Consider the following 25,160-nt stretch of genomic DNA (forward strand, 5'->3'; position numbering starts at 1 on the left):
ACCAATGTAGCATTCTAGGGCAGTACCAGTATCAGATAGAAACATCCCCAATAATGTTATTTATGTGTTTAAACTGCAGAAGAAAATGTAAATACTACTTTCTAACAATCTGTTATAAACAGGTGACCAAGTTTGGACATCCTTAACATCCTTGGGATCCTGTCACCTGACATTATTTAAGCCTAACTACAATTTAAACCCGCTGTAATATTAAGCTCTTAAGCACCCACATAGGCCCAATTGGCTGTACCTGAGGGAGGGAGGGAGGGAGGGAGGGTGGAATGGGTCTTTAGTGGCACTGCTGGCTGGTTGACATGCCTGCCTGAGGGGTGGTTCATATACAGATAGCAGTGAGTAGGGATGTAACGATGCACCACAAGACAGTTAAAAATCAATTTGGTATAACCAGTCAAATCGGTTTACATGTATAATGAATTGATATTCACTTTAAACAGCAGAGGGCACTGGCGCTATTCACCTCGCCTGGTTGACGTCACTACAGGGTTGCCAGGTTCAGAATTTTTCAGCCAAATTTATTTATGTGAGGATACTTTCTTTATTTGTATTATTCATTTATTTATATAATGTGGGATTTGTTTTAAAATTTCATTTCAGTTTTTTTTTTTACACAAAAAGGGAAATGTGCAGCATTGTTTTGCATAGTTTGTACCTACCTCAGAAATAAAAGGGCATTCATTATTTAGATCAATAAAAGATAAGCACAAATACAATATTTTAAAGAGAAATAATCAAAGGAAACTTTGTCATAATTTGTCTTCAATTTCATTTTGTTTAAAAAATTTGAACAAAATCGGATCGTGAACCCAGTATCGTGAATCGCATCGTGGGTAGAGTGTATCGTTACATCCCTAGCAGTGAGTGACTCTACGTAGGCCATAGTGCTCTCTGCGAGATCTCTGTTAGAGAGTCAGCAGCCGGAATAGACTGTACAATTAGGGAACTAGACAAACGGGAAAACGGAAAAGTATTTGATGTGCTGCTTTTTGTTAGTCATGATTAAAAAGGTTTCACCAGCTGCATAAAATTCATAAAATTACATTTAATGCATTAAAATGAGTTCACATGAAGTTTTTGTAAGATAATGAGATAAATGCTGTGACTGCAGGACGACATGACGATGGATACACCACAATCTAATGATTATGTGTCCACTACAGAGTTTGCAATGTGGATTAGACCCAGTATAGATGACCAGAGCTATGCTCCTGACACAGATAGGTCTCGCCTGTCTAAGATCAGCTGCACAAAACTCTTTCATGCACATTTGCTCTGGGGTCTACATTAAGAGAGATAAGAGAGATTTCATTCTTCAACTGAACATTATCAGCGTTTGGAGTTAAAAAAGGCGCATCAGATCTGGCAGGTGAATGAAAACCTGAATGAAAGTTTGGTGTTTGAATATATAAAAATAGCAACAAAACGTGGTACATGGTGCTATATACTGGTACCATGATATAGATACAGGGATAGTCTATATAAAATTGTTATTGTTTTTTTAATTGTTTTATTTATTTATTTTTGAAGTATTAACAAGTTTTAATCTTGACACATGCATTGTACTGTGATTGTACAGAAACCCGAACAGCACGTCAGTGACTTTACTTCTTGCTGTGTAACTATATAGAATAAATAAATGCAATTTTTTGCATGTTAAACCGTTAAAACAGAAATAAATAAAATTACTCACAAGATATGAAATGTGTCTATCGACGAACACCGAGTCCCCCATTTCTAAAATCCACATAGAAGATTAATGAGAAAAAAAGGTCCGAAAACTCCAGATCAGGCGGATCTCAGAGATCGAGAACCGTAAAAGAACCGCATCAATGTAGATCTGAGCGCTTCTACTCATGCGCGATCAGGTGCGTAAAAGCCCAAACACACGCACATTACGGAACAGTCAGAGAAAAGATCCGAGGCTGCAAACGATCATCCATTTTTTGTCTCCAAAATCATCCGATACTGTACCGTTTAACGGCTCGGTTGAGTTCAGTAAGTGCTGACTGGTAGGTGTTGTGGTTGAGTCTGACGATGCTGAGCTGAACCAGTTAAGAGCGCCAGAAGAGGCGCAGTGGAAAAGTGAGGAGAGGCGGAGCTCACTGAGTACAGAGCAACCAACCCTCCATATACTACACCAACCCTCCATATACTACACCAACCCTCCATACACTACACCAACCCTCCATATACTACACCAACCCTCCATACACTACACCAACCCTCCATATACTACACCAACCCTCCATATACTACACCAACCCTCCATACACTACACCAACCCTCTATATACTACACCAACCCTCTATATACTACACCAACCCTCCATACACTACACCAACCCTCCATACACTACACCAACACTCCATACACTACACCAACCCTCCATACACTACACCAACCCTCTATATACTACACCAACCCTCCATACACTACACCAACCCTCCATATACTACACCAACCCTCCATACACTACACCAACCCTCCATACACTACACCAACCCTCCATACACTACACCAACCTTCCATACACTACACCAACCCTCCATACACTACACCAACCCTCCATATACTACACCAACCCTCCATATAATACACCAACCCTCTATATACTACACCAACCCTCCATACACTACACCAACCCTCCATATAATACACCAACCCTCTATATACTACACCAACCCTCCATATACTACACCAACCCAGCATTTAATCTAATACTGTTCCATTCCACCTTAAAATCACTCATCTAACCAACTGTACAGAGCGCTCTACCCACCATATACCACCATACCACCTTAAAATCACTCATCTAACAAACTGTACAGACCGCTCAACCCACCATACAGTACTATACCACCTTACAATCACTCATCCAACCAACTGTATAGAGCGCTCAACCCACCACCTTAAAATCACTCAACTAACCATGTCTGAATGCTTTTATTTGCATATTTTTAAATAATGTAAATGTATAAATGTATTTATATGGTCATATTTATAACAGATGAACAACGGCTGTAAGTTCATGAACTTAAATTTCTGAGTAAATCAAATCAGCCAGCTAAAAGTTGACTGAGCATGTGCTTCAATAAAATTATACATAGTAATTCAACATAGTACTTTGCAGAATAAAAACTCTCAGATGGCTCTCAGAATTTTGGCCGCTGCTGTATGGCGCTGTGCGTTGGACTGGACTGGATTGTTCCTGCCTTGTGTCCAGACCCACCGTAATCCTGACAGAATACAGCTGATGAGGAAAAGGAATATTTTTATAAAACACACGCTTGGAGGAAATAAGGAAATACTCTGGTCCCTGTTGAGCTCCGGCTCTATAAACAGGTGTCACCACTCACCTATAAATCATGCTGCCTGTTGAATCGTAAAGCGCTCAGCAGTTCTAGCTTACACATCCGATGTACATGTGTATTTGGATGTACTGCTGGGCCCTCGAGCAAGGCCCTCTCGGCTCCTGTGCTCTGACCCCACCTTAAACATGAGTTAGGATACATGAAAAAAGATTGTATGGTACTGTACACATTCATTCATTTTCTTATCCGCTTACCTGTCGCGGGGGGGAAGGGCTGGGTTCTGGAGCCTATCCCAGCTTTTCAATGGGCACAAGGCACACAGTAACACCCTGGACAGGACGCCAGTCCATTGCAGGGCAGACACACATACATTTACTTAAAGGGCAAATCAGTGTCTCCAATTAACATAACTGCATGTTTTTGGACGCACTCCGCACAGAAAGGACCTGGACCGCCCCGCCTGGGGATCGAACCCAGGACCTTCTTGCTGTGAGACAACAATGCTACCCACCGTGCCACCATGCCACCCTGCCACCCTGCCACCCTACTGTACACGTGTATATGTACGTATGTATGACAGTTTTGGCTTTATAGTGCATATTATAGCTAATTAAATGCATGGATTCATTAAGAACTTCTTATGAATGGGGCTTTACAGCATTACTTGTTCTCAAGAGTGTTAAAACATCCATCTGTCAACCTGACGTCAAAGTATTTCTTTATTTATTTATTCCTTAATTAATTTCTCAGGGATGGAATATTTTTATTTTATTACTTGGAACTCAAATTATTTTTATAAACGGCATAAATAACAGTGACTTTGTTCCTGACAGGTTCATGAAACTGTGTGAACAAAGTTACCTTTGTCTATTCTGTACCTTCTGGCCTCAGTACACACCTGTGTCACTTACTGCGCTCTGATAAATGACATGCACATGCTTGTAACAGTAAAATACCTGTAAATACATGTCAAAGGCTTAATCAAACTGTTAAAATACAAAACATGTTGTTATTCAGTCACGAGCTAAACACATTCTGGTCAGGGTAGCAGTGGGTCCGTCGACACTTATGTACAGCCTCGTGACATGGAGAAGCCAAGCTACACCAGTAGCCTGAGGAAACCCACACAGACACAGGGAGGGAAACCATGCAGGACATTAAATACAGTGACCAGAGGTGAGCATCCAACCCATGTTGTGTGGAAGCCACTTTACCAGCTTTAACAAGTCAAAACAACTAAACAAGTTAAACAATTAAGTCCAATAAAACTGGTTGTTATTTTTTGCCTCCAGTAAATTCAGAGATTACAGGTTATGGAGTCTCAAATAAACACACAAATATTAGCCTATTAGCCAACATTACTAGCCTCATGGTTATGTCAGCGATCATTCACTGAAGTCATTATTCCTTAATAAAAAAACAATATTGAACAAATGGTGGCAAATGTAGAAAATCATTTAGATTTTTTGGTAGAGGCAGCCGGGCGGCACGGTGGCTAAGTGGGTAGCACTGTCGCCTCACAGCAAGAAGGTTCTGGGTTCGATCCCCAGGCGGGGCGGTCCGGGTCCTTTCTGTGCGGAGTTTGCATGTTCTCCCCGTATCTGCATGGGTTTCCTCCCACAGTCCAAAAACATGCAATCAGGTTAATTGGAGACACTGAATTGCGCTATAAGTGTGTGTGTGTGTGTGTCTGCCCTGCGATGAAGGGTGTTACTGTGTGCCTTGCGCCCATTGAAAAGCTGGGACTAATTGGAAAAGCAAATAAGAAAATGAATGAATGAATGAATGGTAGAGGCAGCCAAATCTTTGTTTATAACCTTCTGGTACTTGTTGGAGTCCAAGGGCGGTGGGCCTATGGAGTAAAAACAGACCTATCATCACATATATTAGATCACAGGTCCACCACTATACTTAGAAGTATGCCAGACCTTAAAAAGCTCTACGTTTGTCTTATCTGATCATAGAAACCAGTTCCAGTCAACAGCCCAGCAGCATTATCGAACTCCAGATGCTTACATTTGTATTTTATTAAGGAAAAGACTTTTTGGTCATGCCTTCCACATATTTTGGCAGATGGATGGTTTAGGAATTTCACATTTTTATTTTTCCTTATTTGATGTACCCGTTATTTGAGCCCCCTAATTACACAACAGTTACCAACCGGTACGTGTAAGAAATCACAAGTTATGCTCCTTTCAAAGACATAAAGACATTTTTAACTGCAGTCTGTGCAACATCACTGGACAGATCAAACACACGGTGGAAGGAACTGAGCTCACAGACATCTGAAATTTGAACCTGCTCTAATACTTTCACCAGAGCAAAAATGCAGGTTCATTCATAACTGTAAGAGTAGCTTTTACCCACTCGGTTAGTCTAAATACTTGGGTAAAATAAGCTGTATGTTTGGGCTGTATTTACTCCTTGATTGACAAGTTAAACTCAAAAATATTGGTAGATGGTTTTAAGAACAGCCTTTCTGTCAACTTAAGCTATAGCAGCTGAAAAATCATCCACAAAGGGTGTATTATTTTTGTGATCATCTCAACTGTTTGCTAGAGGCTCATTAAAAACAATATGAATTGTTTGTTGTTGGTACAGTCCCAAGAAAATCATTTTTAACTATTATTTTCTTAGTGTGAGACCATTAAAGGGTTAATACAATGTTCCTATAGCACAAATAATCTAATGCATCACATATGCATTCAGTTAAAAGAGCATTTGTATGGCTAGTCAAGTTCATTCCAGAGCTGTTCAGTAGGGCTGAGGTCAGGGCTCTGTGCAGGTCAGTGGAGTTTCTTTAAACCGAGCTTTTCTTCATGTCTTTATAGAGCTCGCTTTGTGCAACGGGGGTACAGTCATGCTGGAACAGGAAAGGGTCTTCCCTAAATTGTTGCTACAAAGTTGAAAGCATTTATCTTCCTATAAAGTACATAATTGATTGATAACATGGGTGGCACGGTGGCTCAGTGGGTAGCACTGTCACCTCACAGCAAGAAGGTCCTGGGTTCGATCCCCAGGTGGGGTGGTCCTTTCTGTGTGGAGTTTGCATGTTCTCTCCGTGTCCGCGTGGGTTTCCTCCAGGAGTTCCGGTTACCTCCCACAGTCCAAAAACATGTAGCCAGGCTAATTGGAGACACTGAATTGTCCTATAGGTACCTAGCCGCGACGATGCATAAACCAGTGCATTTTAGTGCTGGTTCCGGATAAATAGCGAGGGTTGTGTCAGGAAGGACATCCGACGTAAAAACTGTGCCAAATCAATCATGCGGATCACAATCCGCCGGCGACCCCTAACGGGAGCAGCCGAGAAAATAGATAAACATAATTGATCACACCTGTTTGCAACTGTTGTGGCTGAAACACATGAATTCAATGGTTAGAAGTGGTGATGTAAAGCAATATACAGCTGTGACTGTAAACATTTTGAGCAATTCGGTGGTTAAGGGCCTTGCTTAAGGGCCCAACAGTAGCAGTCAGGCAGATGTGAGGCTTTAACCAGCAACCTTCTGATTATTAGCCCTGTATCTTTACCTCTGAGCTACCACTGCCTCAGTGATTATTACCGCGCCCATCAAAACCTTCATAATTACGATAATATGAGACGTTTTCCAATCCTTCTGTTTGAATAGATCAAAACAAAACAGAGGTTTAAGCCCACGGCTTATTGGAGTACACGCGCTAACTGTTCAGCCTGTTCAGGTTCTGTACTTGCAGTCATGTAAAGCCACCCTGACAGACTTCACCCTCAAGAAACGATGCAGACGTTCTAACTACTGAGCGCATAACATTACACGTGATCTACAACGTTAAAACAATTCAACCGTTCCGCTAGCTCAGGATCAGCGCCGCTGCCTTGCCTAGAAGATTAGAAGAAGAATTTGGTGAGGAGGGGCAGGTCCTGAAAGAGCGTGAAAATCGGAGGCCGCTGTCTCCTAAAATGGAGCTGGAGCAGTCGAGTGTAGTGACCGTATCTGACACAAACCCTTCTGCTCCTGGCTTGTGTAAACGGCCAAGGAGGAACTTTCCACAGCACCAGATGTGCAGCATCACAGCGGAGCCACTTTTCTCCGCCGTACGCACACAGCTGCTCGCCAGCGCCGAGGAAGAATATGGGCCATAGGTTACATACGAGAAGCATAAACATTAGAGAGGGGAAAGGATGACGCAGGCTCACCGTGGGTATTTTAATCGTGTGTTTATTTAACGTATTTTATTTCGTTCTGCCCTCCCGGTGTGGCATACCAAGAGCCTCGCACTATCAACCGCTGTTTCCAGTAGAAACTTTCAATCATGACGTTAATTCCTTAGAACAAGTCAGAAGGAATAGAACAAATAGGTTCTTTATTAGTATAAATGTCTGGATAGATAATAATATTAATAGGCTCAGGTTTAAAGATATAATACATTGAATGAATATATACATGAATATATTGAGTGTATGACCAAGCACCGGTGACTACGCAGTCAGAGAACTGGACTTTTCATTCAAAGGTTAAAACTTAAGATAGAGGATAGAGGAGCCTGTGCAGAGTGCATGGGCGAAAAGAAGGGGTCCGCTAAGGACTGCGCAAGGGTCGGAGGAGGCGTGAGCAAGAAATATACCCTCCTCGAATGCAGTCAGGGATCCCCAGCAGTGGAAGGCAAATTGATTACGCAAAATTGTGAGAAAAATTAGAGAAAAATGGGAAAGACAGGAAACACCCTGGACAGGTCACTAGTCCATTACATTTAAACCACGTTAAAAGAGTCATTATTTCAGAAGGGCAAAGTAGTTCTTTTAATAACTACTGAATTCAAAATGTCACTTTTAATTTGGTTTTCTTTGACCAGTTATTGCAATTATACAGATTTTGGGTCATCTTTGTGCTTGTTGGGGTATATTTCTGGTCAAATATACACAGTAGGGTGACAAATTTATGGAAGAAAAAAAAAAAACAATTAGCATCTTGCTAATGGTGTTAGGCCACCAAAAGCTACCAAAGCATCTTGGAAAAAAGGTCTTTCCAGGACAGACTTTCAGAGGCATTTTGCTCTCTCTCCAGTACAATTCCACTCACCCTAAGCACCCTCAAGTTTGATTTGAGAAAGACTTGTGAAAAGAGCCCATCTTTGTGAGATTAGTTCGAATTCCACTGTAATTTTGCTGCAACTTATCGCTGACCTACATTAAATACTGGCCGACAACCAGAACACCCTTTTTACTCTCCTTAGGTTGGAAGATACAATGTGTTCTATCTCGAGTGCACTTCACAGCCGTCCTCACGTCTTTCAGCTGCCCGCTTATGCAATTTCTGTCAGGAACAGCTTGTATATTTACATCTTATATGCAAAGTACTTGAACATCTCAACTTTTCTTTTTTTTTTTACTTCGAGCTCAGCGTTTCCTGTGATACCACAGACGCTGCCAAACCCCGGGTAGTTAACTCCAGCCAAAAACAGATTGAGACAAGACCATAAAATCAAGCCTGACCCAAATCCTCAACAGTCCTTGTTTTTTTTAACTCCCTGCAACCAGTCTTCAGCTCTATGCTGCTATATCATGAGATGCTCTCAGTCCTGCTGCAATTTGTGAAAACAAAGACAGATTAAATAATAAAAAAGCTCAGAAAGAGCAGAGGTGCACTTAAACTGAACGTATACACACTAGTCAAGTAGGAGAACAAAAGGCTGCCAGGGTCTGATCTCAGCGCTGGGGAATGTGCTTTTGGCTATCTGTTGGGTAAAAGAGGGAAAAGGGATTTGATTACGCAGGCCTGAACCTGACACCTTCAAGGCTAGAGGCAACCAGACTGGTCTCCTCTACAAGGAAAGATCAACGGGAGGGTCAGGAGGGCTTACAGCTGGACGTTTGGACACAGTGTGGCTTCAGAAAGTATCGGGACTGGAGATTTCATGGACTTGATAATGTTGTGATTCTGAAGGTGGTGTTTCATTACACAGATGGTCCTAACGGGAGGTTTCACCGTCAAGCACAATAATTTTTTCTCCACGCACCTATTTTCTTCTCATAAGAGAGCATGGTAATGAAATCAGTGTAAATTTAAAACAAAAGGGACGTGCATCTTTGAAAAAGTAGGAACACTTTGAAAAGTGCAATAAAAAACAAGAATCTGTGCCGCACAGGTGGCAACAAGAACAACGATAGGCTTGTTGTTCATACAGGCCAGGAAGCCAGATAGGGATCTCATAACTGATACAATTATGACCTCTGCTGGCTCATTGATGGCGCCTGCACAGAGACGAGGGATAATGTGGACAGGGTGTGTCTCTCCGAGGCAACCAGACTGTTCTCCTCCACAAGGAAACATCAACCCTGTCTCCATACACAAAGCTGATCCGCATATGAACTCGCCTCGTGCAGGTGAAAAGATGCAGTCGGCTACTGCGCATGTGTCGGAGGGGTTGTGTCTGTCAGGTTTGCTCTCCTCAATCAGAAGTGGGGATCAGCATCAGTAGAGAGGAAGCATAATGCAATCGGGTAATTGGATACGACTAGATTGGAAGGAAAATTGGGAAAAATGCAAAAAAACTAAAAAACAAGAATCTGTGACTGACAAGTAAAAAAAAGACTTAATATTTTGGCAGAGGGCTCGTGATGGGTTGGTGTTTTGTTCAGGGTGTGTTATTGCAAAAAAAGAAATAAATTAAATGAAAATTAAATAATGAATAATTGTTAGAAACTTTTTTAATTTTGTGTAATTATTTCTTAATTAGTTGCCAATCACCAAAAAACCATCTATGTGGAGAAATTTGAACATTTCCGTGTCAGTTTTCACTTTCATATACCTCAGTCTTTAAATCTAAATCTATGTACAGGTGCGCCGCATCATTTTTATGATCACACACCTCTCCTGGATCTCCTGGAGTATTATTTTCTCAGAAACATGTCACACACTGTTCTGACATTATTACCCTTTTTTACTGTGCAGAATGTTATTAGATATAGATTCTGTTATTCTGTTATCACCATGTTATGCAACACTATGGCATGCTTGATTACAGGCGGAACAATAACATACCCCGGTTTACTGACAGGTCAGTATAGTTGTCTGAAAAGCCAGACCAGACTTGTGGAGTAAAACGAGCAGCCTGGAAGGTCATTTTTGTTAGTTGCTTTTTGCAAAGGACGTGTCATGACTGGAATGAAGCAGAATGAAGCTTGTCATTTTTTCCACCACCCACGGTACTTGTTCTAGAGCTATTGCCTGTTGTCATGGTATTGATGTGCCCTGTGTCCGCGCACTCGCCGTTTAAAATTACTGAACATTTAGATTATGAAAAATACTAAAGATCAATAGAAATTACAATTAAAGACATTAAAATATCAGCTGGACTGAAGTCTATGAAATGTATTGTGGGTATTCAAAATACGACACATTGCTCAAACAGAAACAAACATACAATTATTATACAGAGCTACAGTAGCTCGTCTGTTGGATCGAACCACACAGGCCAGCCTTCGCTCCCCACGTGAATCAATGAGCCTTGGCCACCCATGACTCTGTCGCTGGTTTACCACTGTTCTTTCCTTGGATCACTTTTGATAGATACTGACCCCTGCAGACCGGGAACACCCCACAAAAGCTGCAGTTTTGGACACAGTTGTCTAGCCATCACAATTTGGCCCTTGTCAAACTCGCTCAAATCCTTACGCTCGCACATTTTTCCTGCTTCTAACATCAATTTTGAGGATAAAATGTTCACTTGCCACTTAATATATCCCACCCACTAACAGGTGATGAAGAGATAATCAGTGTTATTCACTTCACCTGTCAGTGGTCATAATGTTATGCCTAGTCGTGTATATTTGAACAAGGTTCTCATAGTTCTATAATTAAATTGGGGTTTAAAAAAAAGTTTAATTCATGTAAACCTTCTGTATCTATATGTAGGTAATTCATGATCAGCACTTTAATACCATCATGATGAATATGTATTATCAGACGTTAGCAGAGTAAAGCTGAATGTTTCTGCATTAGAAGAACACAAAGCAGACAGGGCGGTTGGTCATGGCTGGAGGTGGAATAAAAGGTCAGTGCTCGGCAGGAGGAGGCGCGTCTTAAACACAAACAAGACGTTTTACTACATGCCAGCTTCACACACTGAGCGCTTAGAGTCCAGTGTTTAGTGTGCAGGACCATGCCTTCTCCTCATCAGAATCAGGGGGTGGAAGAAGTCAGCTGTGTGTTGTGTGTACCGCTAGTTTAAGTAACAGAAAAACTGTGATGGTTAATAAGAAGGTCTGGTTTGCAATCAACATTCCAACTGACCCAAAAAGCTGCTCAGTAGGGTGAAGGTCTGAGTAGGTCTGAGCTCTGAGTCAGGTCCTAGAGTTCTCACTGACTGTTAGTGATGCAAAATAGACCAAAACTAAAGACAGGGGATGTATTTAGCGTCGTTTTGGTTTCAAAACAGCCAACAACCTATTTTATACAATCAGTAATAGATAAAAGACCTGAACTATTACCAAGCTTATTTTTTACAGAAGCTATTTTAGGTTTAGCTGAGTTTGTAGGGTTATAGTTTTTGTTCATGGTTTGTTATTTCTCATTCTCATAAAGATTGCAGCAAATTTGGCTTCAAAATGCACCCAGTTACCCACACCAGTGGCACCAACAGAGTCACAAATGATGGTCTTTAAACATTGTGTTGAATGTGAACAGTCCTTTGTTTATTTAGCCCTAAACCTACTTTTAGTCCATTACCTCCAAACTCAATTTGAAACAGCACATTTCCTTTTCTCAGATCAGTTTGAGCCACTTAAGTCACTTGATGAGGAGAAGTCAGCTGTGTGTTGTTCTAACACTCATTTAAGCAACAGAAAAACCCTCAAATGCACTAAAATGCAAAAAGAAGAGCCTCCACTTTTCTAGGAATGGAAAAAGCTTTCCAAGAAAAAGGAATGGAGGTCAAACAACCTCATTCATTGGGACAGTGGTAGCCTAGTGGGTAGAGTTTTGCCAGAGTCAGAAGACTGTCAGTTCAAATCCAGGCTCTGCTTTGCAGCCACTGTTGTGCCCTCAAGCAAGGCCCTTAATCCTGTCTGCTCCAGGGGCACAGTACACTGGCTGACCCTGCACTCTTGACTCCAGCTTCCAAACAAGCTGGGATTTTTTGTACCGTGCAAATAGTATATATATATATATATAGGTGTGGCCTAGTGCTTAAGGTGCTGGACTTGTAAGCCAAAGGTTGATGGTTCCAGTCCCACCACTGCCAGGCTGACACTGTTGGGCCCCTGAGCAAGGCCCTTAACCCTCAATTGCTTTGACAGTATACTGTCACAGTGCTGTAAGTCGCTTTGGATAAAAGCGTCTGCTAAATGCCGTAAATGTATATGTATATATGACATATAAATGCATTATTTTTCTTCTAATGTTCATATGTCCATATACTTTTGGCCATATAGTGTTCCATAAGGCTACTTTCTAACCCAAGTAGAAACACATTTTATAGTAAACAGCTAAAACAAATGTATAACTGAGGTAAATTAAGAGAAATAAATAAAGGAATGCGTCGTAAGTGTCCCAATGTGTTATCAATGAATACAAGGTTTTCATTAAATCACTCAGTTCCATGTGCTGTTCACTCTCCTTAATGATCCTACAACCTCACTGCCCTCCACCAGCACCCCCTCTAGCTTGGCGGCAAACCCAAATATTTACACGACTACAAACCAAAAGCTCAGAAACACCATAAGCTCCTGTAAAAATCTCTTCCCTTTCAATATGGAAAAAACAACAACAATGTAAACAGTGAAATTAAATAAATGTTTTTTTTACTAATCTGTTCTGCATATGTAAGCAGAGTCATTACATTACGAGTTACACAACTTACTCATGACCTCAGGCCACATGTGCTGCTGGGATGTGATGCACTAAACAAGAGATGGATTTCTCCTCTTCACGGAACTCTATTAATACAACGAACAAGTTCAACGTCATCATTCGCTTTTGTTTATCCATGTAATGTTGTCAAACATACGCTGGTTTGAGGGTCTTTATCAGAACTTACGTACCTATGTGGATTCAAAGTTGCAATAAATAGTGTAATAGTGTAAGGAAGAAAGAAACGGGAGGAGAAAGATTCCTCCTGGATCTGCTCTCGCTGGGAGTCGGCTAAGGAATGTGGTTGGAATCTCAGCCTGGACTCCCCCTAGTCTTCCTCCCTCCTGCACCAACGTCTCACTGACATCCCAGACTACTGCATACAAATCTCCAACCAGCACACAACACCTAAAATCTACACTCCAGGAGCTTTATTAGGTAGAAAAGAATAACATTTTAGATAAATAGAACGTTTTTAACATTCAAGTGAATCTTTAAGATGTCTCCAGGAATATCCTACCATAGTTTTAAAAAATAAGATCTCTAATATTTACTAATACATATTTATTGTAATTGCGCTTGGGTGGTATATGTTTTACTATGTTGTTTATATATCCCCCCTCTGATTGAGGAGAACAAAGCTAACCAACGCCCCCTCCGACACTTGGGCAGCAGCCGTATGCATTTTGTCACCTACACTTGACGAGTGCATATGCGGATCAGCACTGTGTACGGAGAGACACACCTGATCCACATTCTTTCCCCGCCTCTGTGCAGGCGACATCAATCAGCCAGCAGAGTTCGTAATTGCATTAGTTATGAGAGAGTCCCTATCTGGCTTTTAATATCCCACCCCTATCTGATCAACAGGCTAATCGTTGTTCATGTGGCTGCTCAGCCCAGCCGGCAGGCAGAGCTGAGATTCGATACGATGTATTCGAGATCCAAGCTCTGGTTCCAGTGTGTGTTTTTACCGCTGCATCACCTGATTTAAATCTCAGCATCGCTACCAGCCGGTCAGGAGTCTACACAGACATGACTGACTATGTCTAAGAGTGGGGGGGGTTAAACTTTTTCAAGCATCCACATGTTGTTCAGACAACATAAACAATGCATCAAAATTAAACACAACAAAATGTACTTAATTAATAAAAGTGGTGGCAATCTGGTCGCACTGTGGTTTACAAGATGTAACAAAAAGCCTCCACAAGGGGGCTTTCAAGAACAAGTTTATTTTATGTTTGTGCATGTTAAAATTGGTTGATTTAATTATTATTATTTTTCTCTGCGGCTCGCAACCAGGGTTTGAAAAGCCCTGCAATACAGAAGCGTGTCGGTTTTAAATGCAGTGCTGATAGAGGACTTCTATCCTCAAAAATCTCTCTGCATTCTGTGAATCTTTACATAATGTTATGGACTGTAGATGGTTAAATTCCAACAATCCCTGCATTTATTTGTTAAGAAGCTGTTGGCCTTCTTGATCAATTCCTCGTTTGTTAAAATTCCTCCAAACTTTGGACAGAACAGGTTGGTTTATTGGAATGGCAGCGCCAAAGCTGTTTGATATATGAATCTGAAGAAATGTACAAATCCCTCACAGCAAGGTGAGAGGTCAGATCAGCTGTCATACCAACAAGCATCAGAAATCCACACTCTGACGCCATCCTGTGAGTTTCCTAATAGGCATGTGGTACCTGAGGAAAAAAGCTTTGACGCAAACTCTCTGACGATGTCCAGACTCTCAGTGTGTGGAGCTGATACCCGGCAGTGTCGCGTCTTCACTTGCTGCTTATATGTTTTGGATACATGAGCAATGAATTAATGGTTTAATAGAGTTGTACGTAAACATTTCGACCAGGAATAACACGTTACTCAGTGTCAAGCTCCACGTTCTGTTCCATCATCCTCCAAAACAAGTAATGCACAAGAAAGACGTTTGGTACATCAGTGTTTTCACTTGATCTTTCGACCTGTCGCTGTGTTCATAGCGTTTGCTCACTCACCCACTTTCAGTGGGCATGTTTATAGTGCCCACCGGTCACTGCAGCAACAGTCCTGTCTTCAGAGATTAGTGTGTGTTTCTGTTTGTGTGTGTGTGTGTGTCTCTGCAGGGATGGAAACTGTCCACTGGATTCACCATTCTGTGCTCACATTAAAAATGCCACATGGTGGTGCCCACTAGGGGGGATGATCCACTAGAACATCAGTGCTGTGATTCTGAACTCTTAACTGCTACCTGTCGTCTGGGCGCCCCCTAGCAGGCACAATTGGCAATGCCGGCAGCAGACAAAATTGGCCATTAATCTGCCGGGTGGAAAAGACCCGTATGGGCAGTATGGACATTAGCCAATTATGTCCAATTATGTCCTGACCGGTTGATAGCGCCACTGAGATTCGAACTCAGGATACCCAGATCTCAGCAGTAGTGGACTAGCACCCCGATCTCGACTCTTATATGCACACAAACACTGACCAGCTGTTTATTGGGAACATCTGCACGATCATTTATGTATTTATATATAATTTATAATGCTTTTATTTAAGCCAGTCATGTGGCAGCAGCACAGACCATAAAACCATAGAGACACATATCAAGAGCTTCAGTTATTGTTCACATCAAACACTAAAAATATAAAATAAGCAACTTTGACATGTTTGTTGGTTCTTAAACTGGTTTGTGTAGGTCAGTAACTGCTGATGAAAATTTCTTGCTAAACAAACTAAACAAACCTGAGGAATTATGTCATACAGTTTTAACACATCAAAATCATAAAGAAATGTTTTGTACTCATCATAGAATCCATGCTATGAAGAACTGAGGCTGCTCTGAAAGCAAATTAGTGCATTTTTTAATCAAGAATGCTGTCAAATTGTACAAACAGGCCAAAACTGGAGCAGTAGGACGTTTCGTACCACGCAGTAACAGAAAATAGTACTAAATAAAATTTCAGTTTCATAGAGCGTCCTGCTGAACGAAGCCACGCTTTCATTTAAGCCTCAATTAAAGCTCCATTAGAGCCTGAATCACCCTGCTGTTAGACTAATCCTACCCATGTGTGAATCACACACACACACACACAAACAACACTGCATTCCCGTGATCACACACATCCTCCTCTTCAGTAAGGTCCAATCAGCATACTTCTTCACACCCTATATATAAGCCTGGGATAATAACGTACCTACTGGTATTCTTATCACCCTCGAGTAACTCCTGTAAGATCCGTGCCAAGCAATTACACCTGATTTAAAGCACATTAGTGTAGAAAGAGCTGTGGTTTGGAAGACGGTAGGTGTGGGTGTGTGTTTTTTTTATTTTCTTGTAAGGCACCGTCATTAAAGCTGCTTAAATCAGAAGACAAAATCTGTGATCACATGTAGAAAGACAAAAATGAAAATAAAATAAAATACAAATTTTAGAAAATACAAGAGAAAGAGACAACTGCTCCCATAAATAGGGGTCAGTTTTTTTGATCTGGAGATCCTGGGTTTGAATCTCAGTGGTGCTATCAGCCAGTCAGGCGTCTGTATGGACATGAACAGACGCCAACAGAACAGTAATGTCCAGGGTGGCCTAAAAAATCTAGCCACTGGCCATTGGGAGGAATGCTTAGTGCAGCACGCTCTCAGTGCAGGTCCCAAGCCCAAATAGAAATAAGAGGGTTGCGCCAATCCATTGTGATGACCCCTAAATACGGGAGCAGCCGGAATAAAGAAAAAACAATTATGATCATGTTATTGGTTCAACTGAACTAACCATGAAGGTTAAGTGAGACCTGTGGCATGCCAGATGCAGTAACACACACACACACACACACAGCTGGTGTTAGTTTACACCTCCCCTCATGCTTTTACGTCCTCTCTCTCGCTATTGCTATTTCTTTTCCTGTATTTCTGTCTTTCTTCCCTTTAACATTTCATGACTGTCGGATTGTTGCGTCACTGCACCAGAATTTGCAGCGGTACTTAAAGAAATGTGTTCTGGGAAATGAAGCTTCTTCATAAAAAACGTGAAGTCAAACATTTAGTACTTTGAAAGCTTCAAAAAGCCACAACCCATTTAAGAGCTGTAAAAGCTCTTGTGAGCAGAGTGTACAGCGTTGTCAGTTAGGACGGGATTGCTACGTTTGTTCCAGTATTTAGTAGTGCTTGAAATAAAGTGTTTACTAAATAATTACATTATTGGTATTGAATAAATAGGCAACAGTCATAAAACATAACATAAGATAATGAAGTTGCTCTTATCAATAAAAGATCTAGTTCATGCAAGTTCAAGCTCTTTTTAAAACTCCTTTTGTTAGAGAGTGCAGGGTCAGCCATTGTACAGGGTTGAGGGCCTTGCTCAAGGGCCCAACAGTGGCGGCATGGCAGAGCCGGGATTTAACCTTTAGATTAACCTTTAGATAAAGCCCCACCAACTCGGCTACCGCTGTCTCAAGTTATTTTGGACTGGAATCTTTTATTGCTATTAACGGGCCTTGCATTGGGTTTACTAAAAAGATTAGATAGATAGATAGATAGATAGATAGATAGATAGATAGATAGATAGATAGATAGATAGATAGATAGATAGATAGATAGATAGATAGATAGATAGATAGATAGATAGATAGATAGATAGATAGATAGATAGATAGATAGATAGATAGATAGATAGATAGATAGATTGTTATTGTAATGTCATGTTATACAGCGGGAATGCTTCAATATTTTTTATAATCATCATAAAGGTGCAGGTGGTGCTATCACTGGGATACTGGCTTCTTATTCCCAGCAGTGCTATCGGCTTGTCTGTGGTGTGATACCGCACTGAACCCAGTGATTCCCTGACCAGAATAAAACGATGGTAAAACTTGAAAATGAACTAAAATACTGGTTTAAAACGACGTGTTTAGGAAGAACTAAAATATCTGTACTGTTTCTCATTATATTTCATTCTTTGGGGAAATTATAAGATGTGAAAAACATACTGTGGGTTAATGTGATTATCATACCATGCATTGGTTTCAACTATTCCACCTCCAGTATGTGAAACACAATACAGAGCGGGAACTATGCAAAGGGTAATGCTGCCCCCTGTCGGACAGAAGAAATTAAGGTCATTATTTCATATTATGTGTCTCGAATTTTTTTTATTTTATATATTCTATTTATGAATCTTCCCTTCTTCTTCCAGTTCAGCCGTATCCGATTAGCCAGTTGTATCTCCTCAATGCTAAAGACCCAGACCCTGAATGAAAATGGCTGTACCTAACTAACTGTCCCTGTATTCAGTAGCTAACCGCTTCTTTTCACCCACATGAGTCCAATTCACACAGGGGTCAAGCACTGCTCTCCATTATTTCCCATTATACATGGTTGGGACATTTTTAGAAGCTAAATTAGAGCAAGTTTTAGTCACCTGTGAAATGCGACTGCATCCTGTGCTTCATAATTTGATGTTACCTCACTGATGTCCTGGGTTCGATCCCCAGGTGGAGCGGTCCGGGTCCTTCCTGTGTGGAGTTTGCATGTTCTCGCCGTGTCTTCGTGGGTTTCCTCCGGGTGCTCCAGTTTCCTCCCACAGTCCAAAGACATGCAAGTGAGGTGAATTGGAGACACTAAATTGTCCATGACTGTGTTCAATATAACCTTGTGTGAACTGATGAATCTTGTGTAATGAGTAACTACCGTTCCTGTCATAAATGTAACCAAAGTGTAAAACATGACGTTAAAATCCTAATAAACGAACAAACATCACTGATGTGTACTGGATTTACAGCACACATACACTGTAAAGCCAAAAGTATTTGAACACCTTACCATGAGCTTGTTGGACAAGGCAATATAAAGCCTGCTTCAGCAGCTTCTAATTTTTGGCAGACCTTTTTTTTTGGTGAGTATTGATCGTACCTATCTGACAATCTGGACACAATTCCTTTTAGTATAAGGTATCACTTTGGATTTATAGTGCACATAGACATAAAATATATGTTTTCTGCAATTGTATATCTTTACTTGTATTGAAATATCTATATTTATGCATAGTATTTGTAAGCTTGACCCCCAAATTTCAAATATATTTTATTTCTAAGACAAACCAGCAGGTGTCAGCATATGGCAACTGTTCTCCAGTGTCTAGTCTCTCTATTTCAGGGGTTTTCCCCTAAGTGACCAAAATCAACGCACATACATTCAGTAATGTACAGAAATAAAAGCAGATCAGAAGTGGAATTAATTCCAGTTTTATACTTCGTGTTGTTCTTTCGGCTGTTCCTGTTAAGGTCGCCACAGCAAATCATTCGTCTCTGTCTTGCCCCGTCCTGAACATCCTCTGTCACATCGACCACCTGCATGTCCTTCCTCATCACATCCATAACCTCCTCCTCAGCACCCTTCTCCAGATAGAACTCTCATCCCTCATCTGCACACGCCTAAATCACCCAAAAAAATCTCACCTCCCAAACACTGGTATTACGGTTTGGTGTGGATGATAAGGTCACAAATACTGTACAGCTAAACAATACTCTGTAGCCATGCTTGTTGACATTTATAAGCTCCCCCACGTTTCCCCTCACCCCCGTATCTTGCGTTCTTATTGGCTGTATGCACTCACTGCCAATCATAACATACTCATAACACAACTCTTTTAACACCACAGGATTCTGAGTCGCTGACAGGTCCAGATATTAAGCATGCTAGACATATTTCTTGAGCCTGCGAGAGATTGACGAGGCACTCGGATCAAGTCGTTGAACATTTCACACATAGTGTCATCAAGAGTCAATTTTTGAACCTCAAGGGAATGCCGATTTGCCTCAGAGCTGGTATAGTCGTGGTGTGAACTAGGCATTACTCATTCCTGATCCTGCTCTGGTCAGTTTGTACCCAAGCCTAAGATCTGCATGCACAGTGCTGAGTGTGAGCTGAGCGCACTTGTAAAGCACTAAAACATCAAGCATTAAAAGAGTGATTTGAGCTTCTCAGTTCAGTGGATACTTTTAACAATCATAGTTCAAATGTCATTTAAATTATTATAAAAATGATTGCAGAGTTTAGTGTGGAGGAATTTACTGGCTTGCACAGAGCCCTGAACTCCAGAACCCCATCCAACACCCTTGAGATGATCTGGATTGTTGACCGTGAGCCAGGCCTTATAGCTTAACTAAGTCCAAACTTCATTAATGTTCTCATGGCTAAATGCAAATAAACCTCTGCATTTATGTTATTTAGAAGATTGGAGGCTATTAAGTAGCAGTAAGTGCTGTAGATAAAAATACAACCAAGAAGAATAATGGCATGAGAGAATCAAGTCTGTCAGAAATAGCAAGTTTGCAGCAGCACTGTTGAAAAAAGTGCATCACGCATGCCTTAGTTTTGCTATTTATAGAGGCGAGGCAGGCATGTTTGGTATAGTCTCTCTCTCTCTCTCTCTCTCTCTCTTTGGGGTAAGAGGTCCACGTCTTCGGACCCATTACTAAGATTTAGGTTGGCTTCAGTTCAAGGAATGAACAAGATGAAAACAATTATACAGCAACTTCTTATAGGTCCCAACTTAATCTTTAATGCCTGGATCAAGAATTTATTTTCCCAAGTGGGGTTTACCCCCAGATCGCCTCATTTATAATTCTAAGTCAAAACAGAAACAGGACCTCAGACCACAGTAAACTGTTCACTGGTATGTACATATACAACAACAGAGATAAGCAGGCATATACCATTAACTATATGAAACACATTCTGTGCTTCCAGCAATTTGCCATCATTTTGAGGAAGGCCCTTACCTGTTCCAGCTTGACTGTTTACCTGTGCAAAAAGGATTGTTTAGCATGATTAATACACTGCATTGGCAAATTAATACATAGTTTAACAAGTCTGATGCAAAATAACTCCAGTAATGTACAATGGAACTCAGCGTTATATTAAACTCAACCCTGTTAAACGAGCACTTTATGCACAGGGTTTTAAAATGACATGACCAGGTGTCCACATACTTCTGCCCATACAGTGCATTTACTTGTCAGAGACATAAATGTCAGCAGCTTTTTGTGATGAAATGATTGAAACTCATTCATCTTTATCCATAATTACTGTAATGTGCTTGTGATCAGCACCAAGCTTTAGACAAACTTTAAGGTGCTGTTTTTGGATCATAGACTTATTTCTTTTGCAGCAAGTCCATGGTAATGAAAGCTCACTGGACTGTAAACAGTGTCACCCATATAACAAACAGGCCGAGTCTCACAGAGGGCTGTATCGTGTAAAGAGAGCCCTGCTATGCTGCTGGTCTGTGATCATTCTGTGATCGCTTTTATCCAATGCGATTTACAGTTATGACCGTCTACAATCGAAGCAATTGAGGGTTAAGGGCCTTGCTCAAGAGCCCAGCAGTGGCAACCTGGTAGTGGTTATGCTTGAACTGGCAAACTTCTGATTTCTGGACCAGTACCTTAACCACTAGGCTACAGCTGCCCTAGATAGAGTAGATAGAGACTAAGCTGAAGAACACCGGAGTAGGGGCAGTTGTAGACTGGACAAGTAATCGAAAGGACGCTGGTTTAAGCCCCACCACTGCCAGGTTGCCACTGTTGGGCCCTTGAGCAAGGCCCTTAATCCTCAATTGCTTAGCTAATATACTGTCACAGTACTGTAAGTCGCTTTGGATAAAAAGAGTCTGCTAAATGCTTTAAATATAAATGTAAAGTGTTGCTTTTACACAAGCCAGCAACACTGAGAAAGAGAAATATAAAAAGAAGTGATAAGTGAAAGGTGTGTGTGTGTGTGTGTGTGTGTGTGTGTGAGTAGACTGCCTGGAATAACAAGTGCTCTACAATAATGTTGGAGGAGTAGCCGGTCAGGTCACTGCGCTTGCTGGAGAATGAGCTGATGAAATTTTCATTATAATTTTGATTCTACTGAGAGAAAGAAAACACTCGACTATAATGAATAAGTGAATGATTCATATGTGTTCATACCAAAAACTGCTGAATCAGCAGGAATAAAGGAGTTATTACACCAGACTGTCAGGTCATTATAGTGCAATACACACCGATCAGCCATATCATTATAACCACCTACTTGTTTCTACACTAACTGTCCATTTTATCAGCTCCACTTACCATATAAAAGCACTTTGTAGTTCTACAATTACTGACTGTAGTCCATCTATTTCTCTGCATGCTTTGTTAGCCCCCTTTCATGCTGTTCTTCAATGGTCAGGACTCTCCCAGGACCACAACAGAGCAGGTATTATTTAGGTGGTGGATCATTCTCAGCACTGCAGTGACGCTGACATGGTGGTGGTGTGTTAGTGTGTGTTGTGCTGGTATGAGTGGATCAGACACAGCAGCGCTGATGGAGTTTTTAAACACCTCACTGTCACTGCTGGACTGAGAATAGTCCACCAACCAAAAATATCCAGCCAACAGAGCCCCGTGGGCAGTGCCTGTGACCACTGATGAAGGTCTAGAAGATGACTAACTCAAAAAGCAGCAATATATGAGCTTCTATATGGTAAGTGGAGCTGATAAAATGGACAGCGAGTGTAGAAACAAGGAGGTGGTTTTAATGCAAAAAGCAGAAAAAAACCTGAACAGGTCGCCAGTCCATCACACACACTCTCATATTCACACTCACACTTGGGGCAATTTTTAGTAGCTCCAAATGGCCTGACAGCATATCTTTGGAATCGTGGGAGGAAACCGGAGCGCCTGGAGGAAACCTGCGAGGACACATGGAGAACATGTCCATGCTGTGAGATGACAGCACTACCCACTGTGCCACGTCTCTGTGGTCTAAAGCTCATGTATGCTCATGTAGACACATCATTTTACCTCAATGCATTTAACTACTGGAGCAGCTTGTTTGTTTTAGTCCCCCCCCCCTTAAATTGGACTCTCTCTGTTTGATCAGTAAAGAGTCTTGATTGACATAATTGTTGGAAAGCATCAGTAGCTTATCTGTTCTTATCTATTATCTACCTATTATATACAGTGTATCACAAAAGTGAGTGCACCCCTCACATTTCTGCAGATATTTAAGTATATCTTTTCATGGGACAACACTGACAAAATGACACTTTGACACAATGAAAAGTAGTCTGTGTGCAGCTTATATAACAGTGTAAATTTATTCTTCCCTCAAAATAACTCAATATACAGCCATTAATGTCTAAACCACCGGCAACAAAAGTGAGTACACCCCTTAGTGAAAGTTCCTGAAGTGTCAATATTTTGTGTGGCCACCATTATTTCCCAGAACTGCCTTAACTCTCCTGGGCATGAAGTTTACCAGAGCTTCACAGGTTGCCACTGGAATGCTTTTCCACTCCTCCATGATGACATCACGGAGCTGGCGGATATTCGAGACTTTGCGCTCCTCCACCTTCCGCTTGAGGATGCCCCAAAGATGTTCTATTGGGTTTAGGTCTGGAGACATGCTTGGCCAGTCCATCACCTTTACCCTCAGCCTCTTCAATAAAGCAGTGGTCGTCTTAGAGGTGTGTTTGGGGTCATTATCATGCTGGAACACTGCCCTGCGACCCAGTTTCCGGAGTGAGGGGATCATGCTCTGCTTCAGTATTTCACAGTACATATTGGAGTTCATGTGTCCGTCAATGAAATGTAACTCCCCAACACCTGCTGCACTCATGCAGCCCCAGACCATGGCATTCCCACCACCATGCTTGACTGTAGGCATGACACACTTATCTTTGTACTCCTCACCTGATTGCCGCCACACATGCTTGAGACCATCTGAACCAAACAAATTAATCTTGGTCTCATCAGACCATAGGACATGGTTCCAGTAATCCATGTCCTTTGTTGACATGTCTTCAGCAAACTGTTTGCGGGCTTTCTTGTGTAGAGACTTCAGAAGAGGCTTCCTTCTGGGGTGACAGCCATGCAGACCAATTTGATGTAGTGTGCGGCGTATGGTCTGAGCACTGACAGGCTGACCCCCCACCTTTTCAATCTCTGCAGCAATGCTGACAGCACTCCTGCGCCTATCTTTCAAAGACAGCAGTTGGATGTGACGCTGAGCACGTGCACTCAGCTTCTTTGGACGACCAACGCGAGGTCTGTTCTGAGTGGACCCTGCTCTTTTAAAACGCTGGATGATCTTGGCCACTGTGCTGCAGCTCAGTTTCAGGGTGTTGGCAATCTTCTTGTAGCCTTGGCCATCTTCATGTAGCGCAACAATTCGTCTTTTAAGATCCTCAGAGAGTTCTTTGCCATGAGGTGCCATGTTGGAACTTTCAGTGACCAGTATGAGAGAGTGTGAGAGCTGTACTACTAAATTGAACACACCTGCTCCCTATGCACACCTGAGACCTAGTAACACTAACAAATCACTTGACATTTTGGAGGGAAAATGACAAGCAGTGCTCAATTTGGACATTTAGGCGTGTAGTCTCTTAGGGGTGTACTCACTTTTGTTGCCGGTGGTTTAGACATTAATGGCTGTATATTGAGTTATTTTGAGGGAAGAATAAATTTACACTGTTATATAAGCTGCACACAGACTACTTTTCATTGTGTCAAAGTGTCATTTTGTCAGTGTTGTCCCATGAAAAGATATACTTAAATAGCTGCAGAAATGTGAGGGGTGTACTCACTTTTGTGATACACTGTATTTATATATCTATTCTTATAAAACTGTTATGTCTTATTTTTGATGACCTCCAAATGTCATTGAACCATCAGACAAAACAAAAGATAAATAATAACATAAAAATATATCAGCTGGAGTAAACAGCAGTGCTTCAGTTCTTCAGTTTGTGTGGAAGAGTTGAGTCAGAAGCACTTTTGAATTTATTTAACATGTATTCAATGAGGGCGGCACGGTGGCTTAGTGGGTAGCCCTGTCGCCTCACAGCAAGAAGGCCCTGGGTTCGATCGACGTGCGGTCCGGGCCCTTTCTGTGTGGAGTTTGCATGTTTTCCCCGTGTCTGCGTGGGTTTACTCCAGGAGCTCCTGTTTCCTCCCACAGTCCAAAAACATGCAGTCAGCTTAATTTGAGA

The 25,160-nt window shown here is 41.5% G+C and overlaps 1 protein-coding gene across 2 annotated transcripts in view; it reads right to left on the reverse strand.

The window, feature by feature from the left end:
- LOC134328312 (rho GTPase-activating protein 6) overlaps window positions 1-25,160 on the reverse strand; it is a 105,101-nt gene that overhangs the window by 66,516 nt on the left and 13,425 nt on the right. Inside the window, exon 1 of one of the 2 annotated variants that reach the window (XM_063009409.1) lies at window positions 1,709-2,052. The exons of the other annotated variant lie outside the window; for it this stretch is intronic. Within the exon in view, the coding sequence (XP_062865479.1) occupies window positions 1,709-1,765 (57 nt within the window). The 5' untranslated portion in view covers window positions 1,766-2,052. Of the gene's footprint in view, window positions 1-1,708; window positions 2,053-25,160 lie in introns of those variants that run through there. 2 annotated transcript variants of the gene reach the window in all.

Source organism: Trichomycterus rosablanca, chromosome 15, assembly GCF_030014385.1.
Source record: "Trichomycterus rosablanca isolate fTriRos1 chromosome 15, fTriRos1.hap1, whole genome shotgun sequence".
In the NCBI taxonomy this organism is placed as follows: domain Eukaryota; kingdom Metazoa; phylum Chordata; class Actinopteri; order Siluriformes; family Trichomycteridae; genus Trichomycterus; species Trichomycterus rosablanca.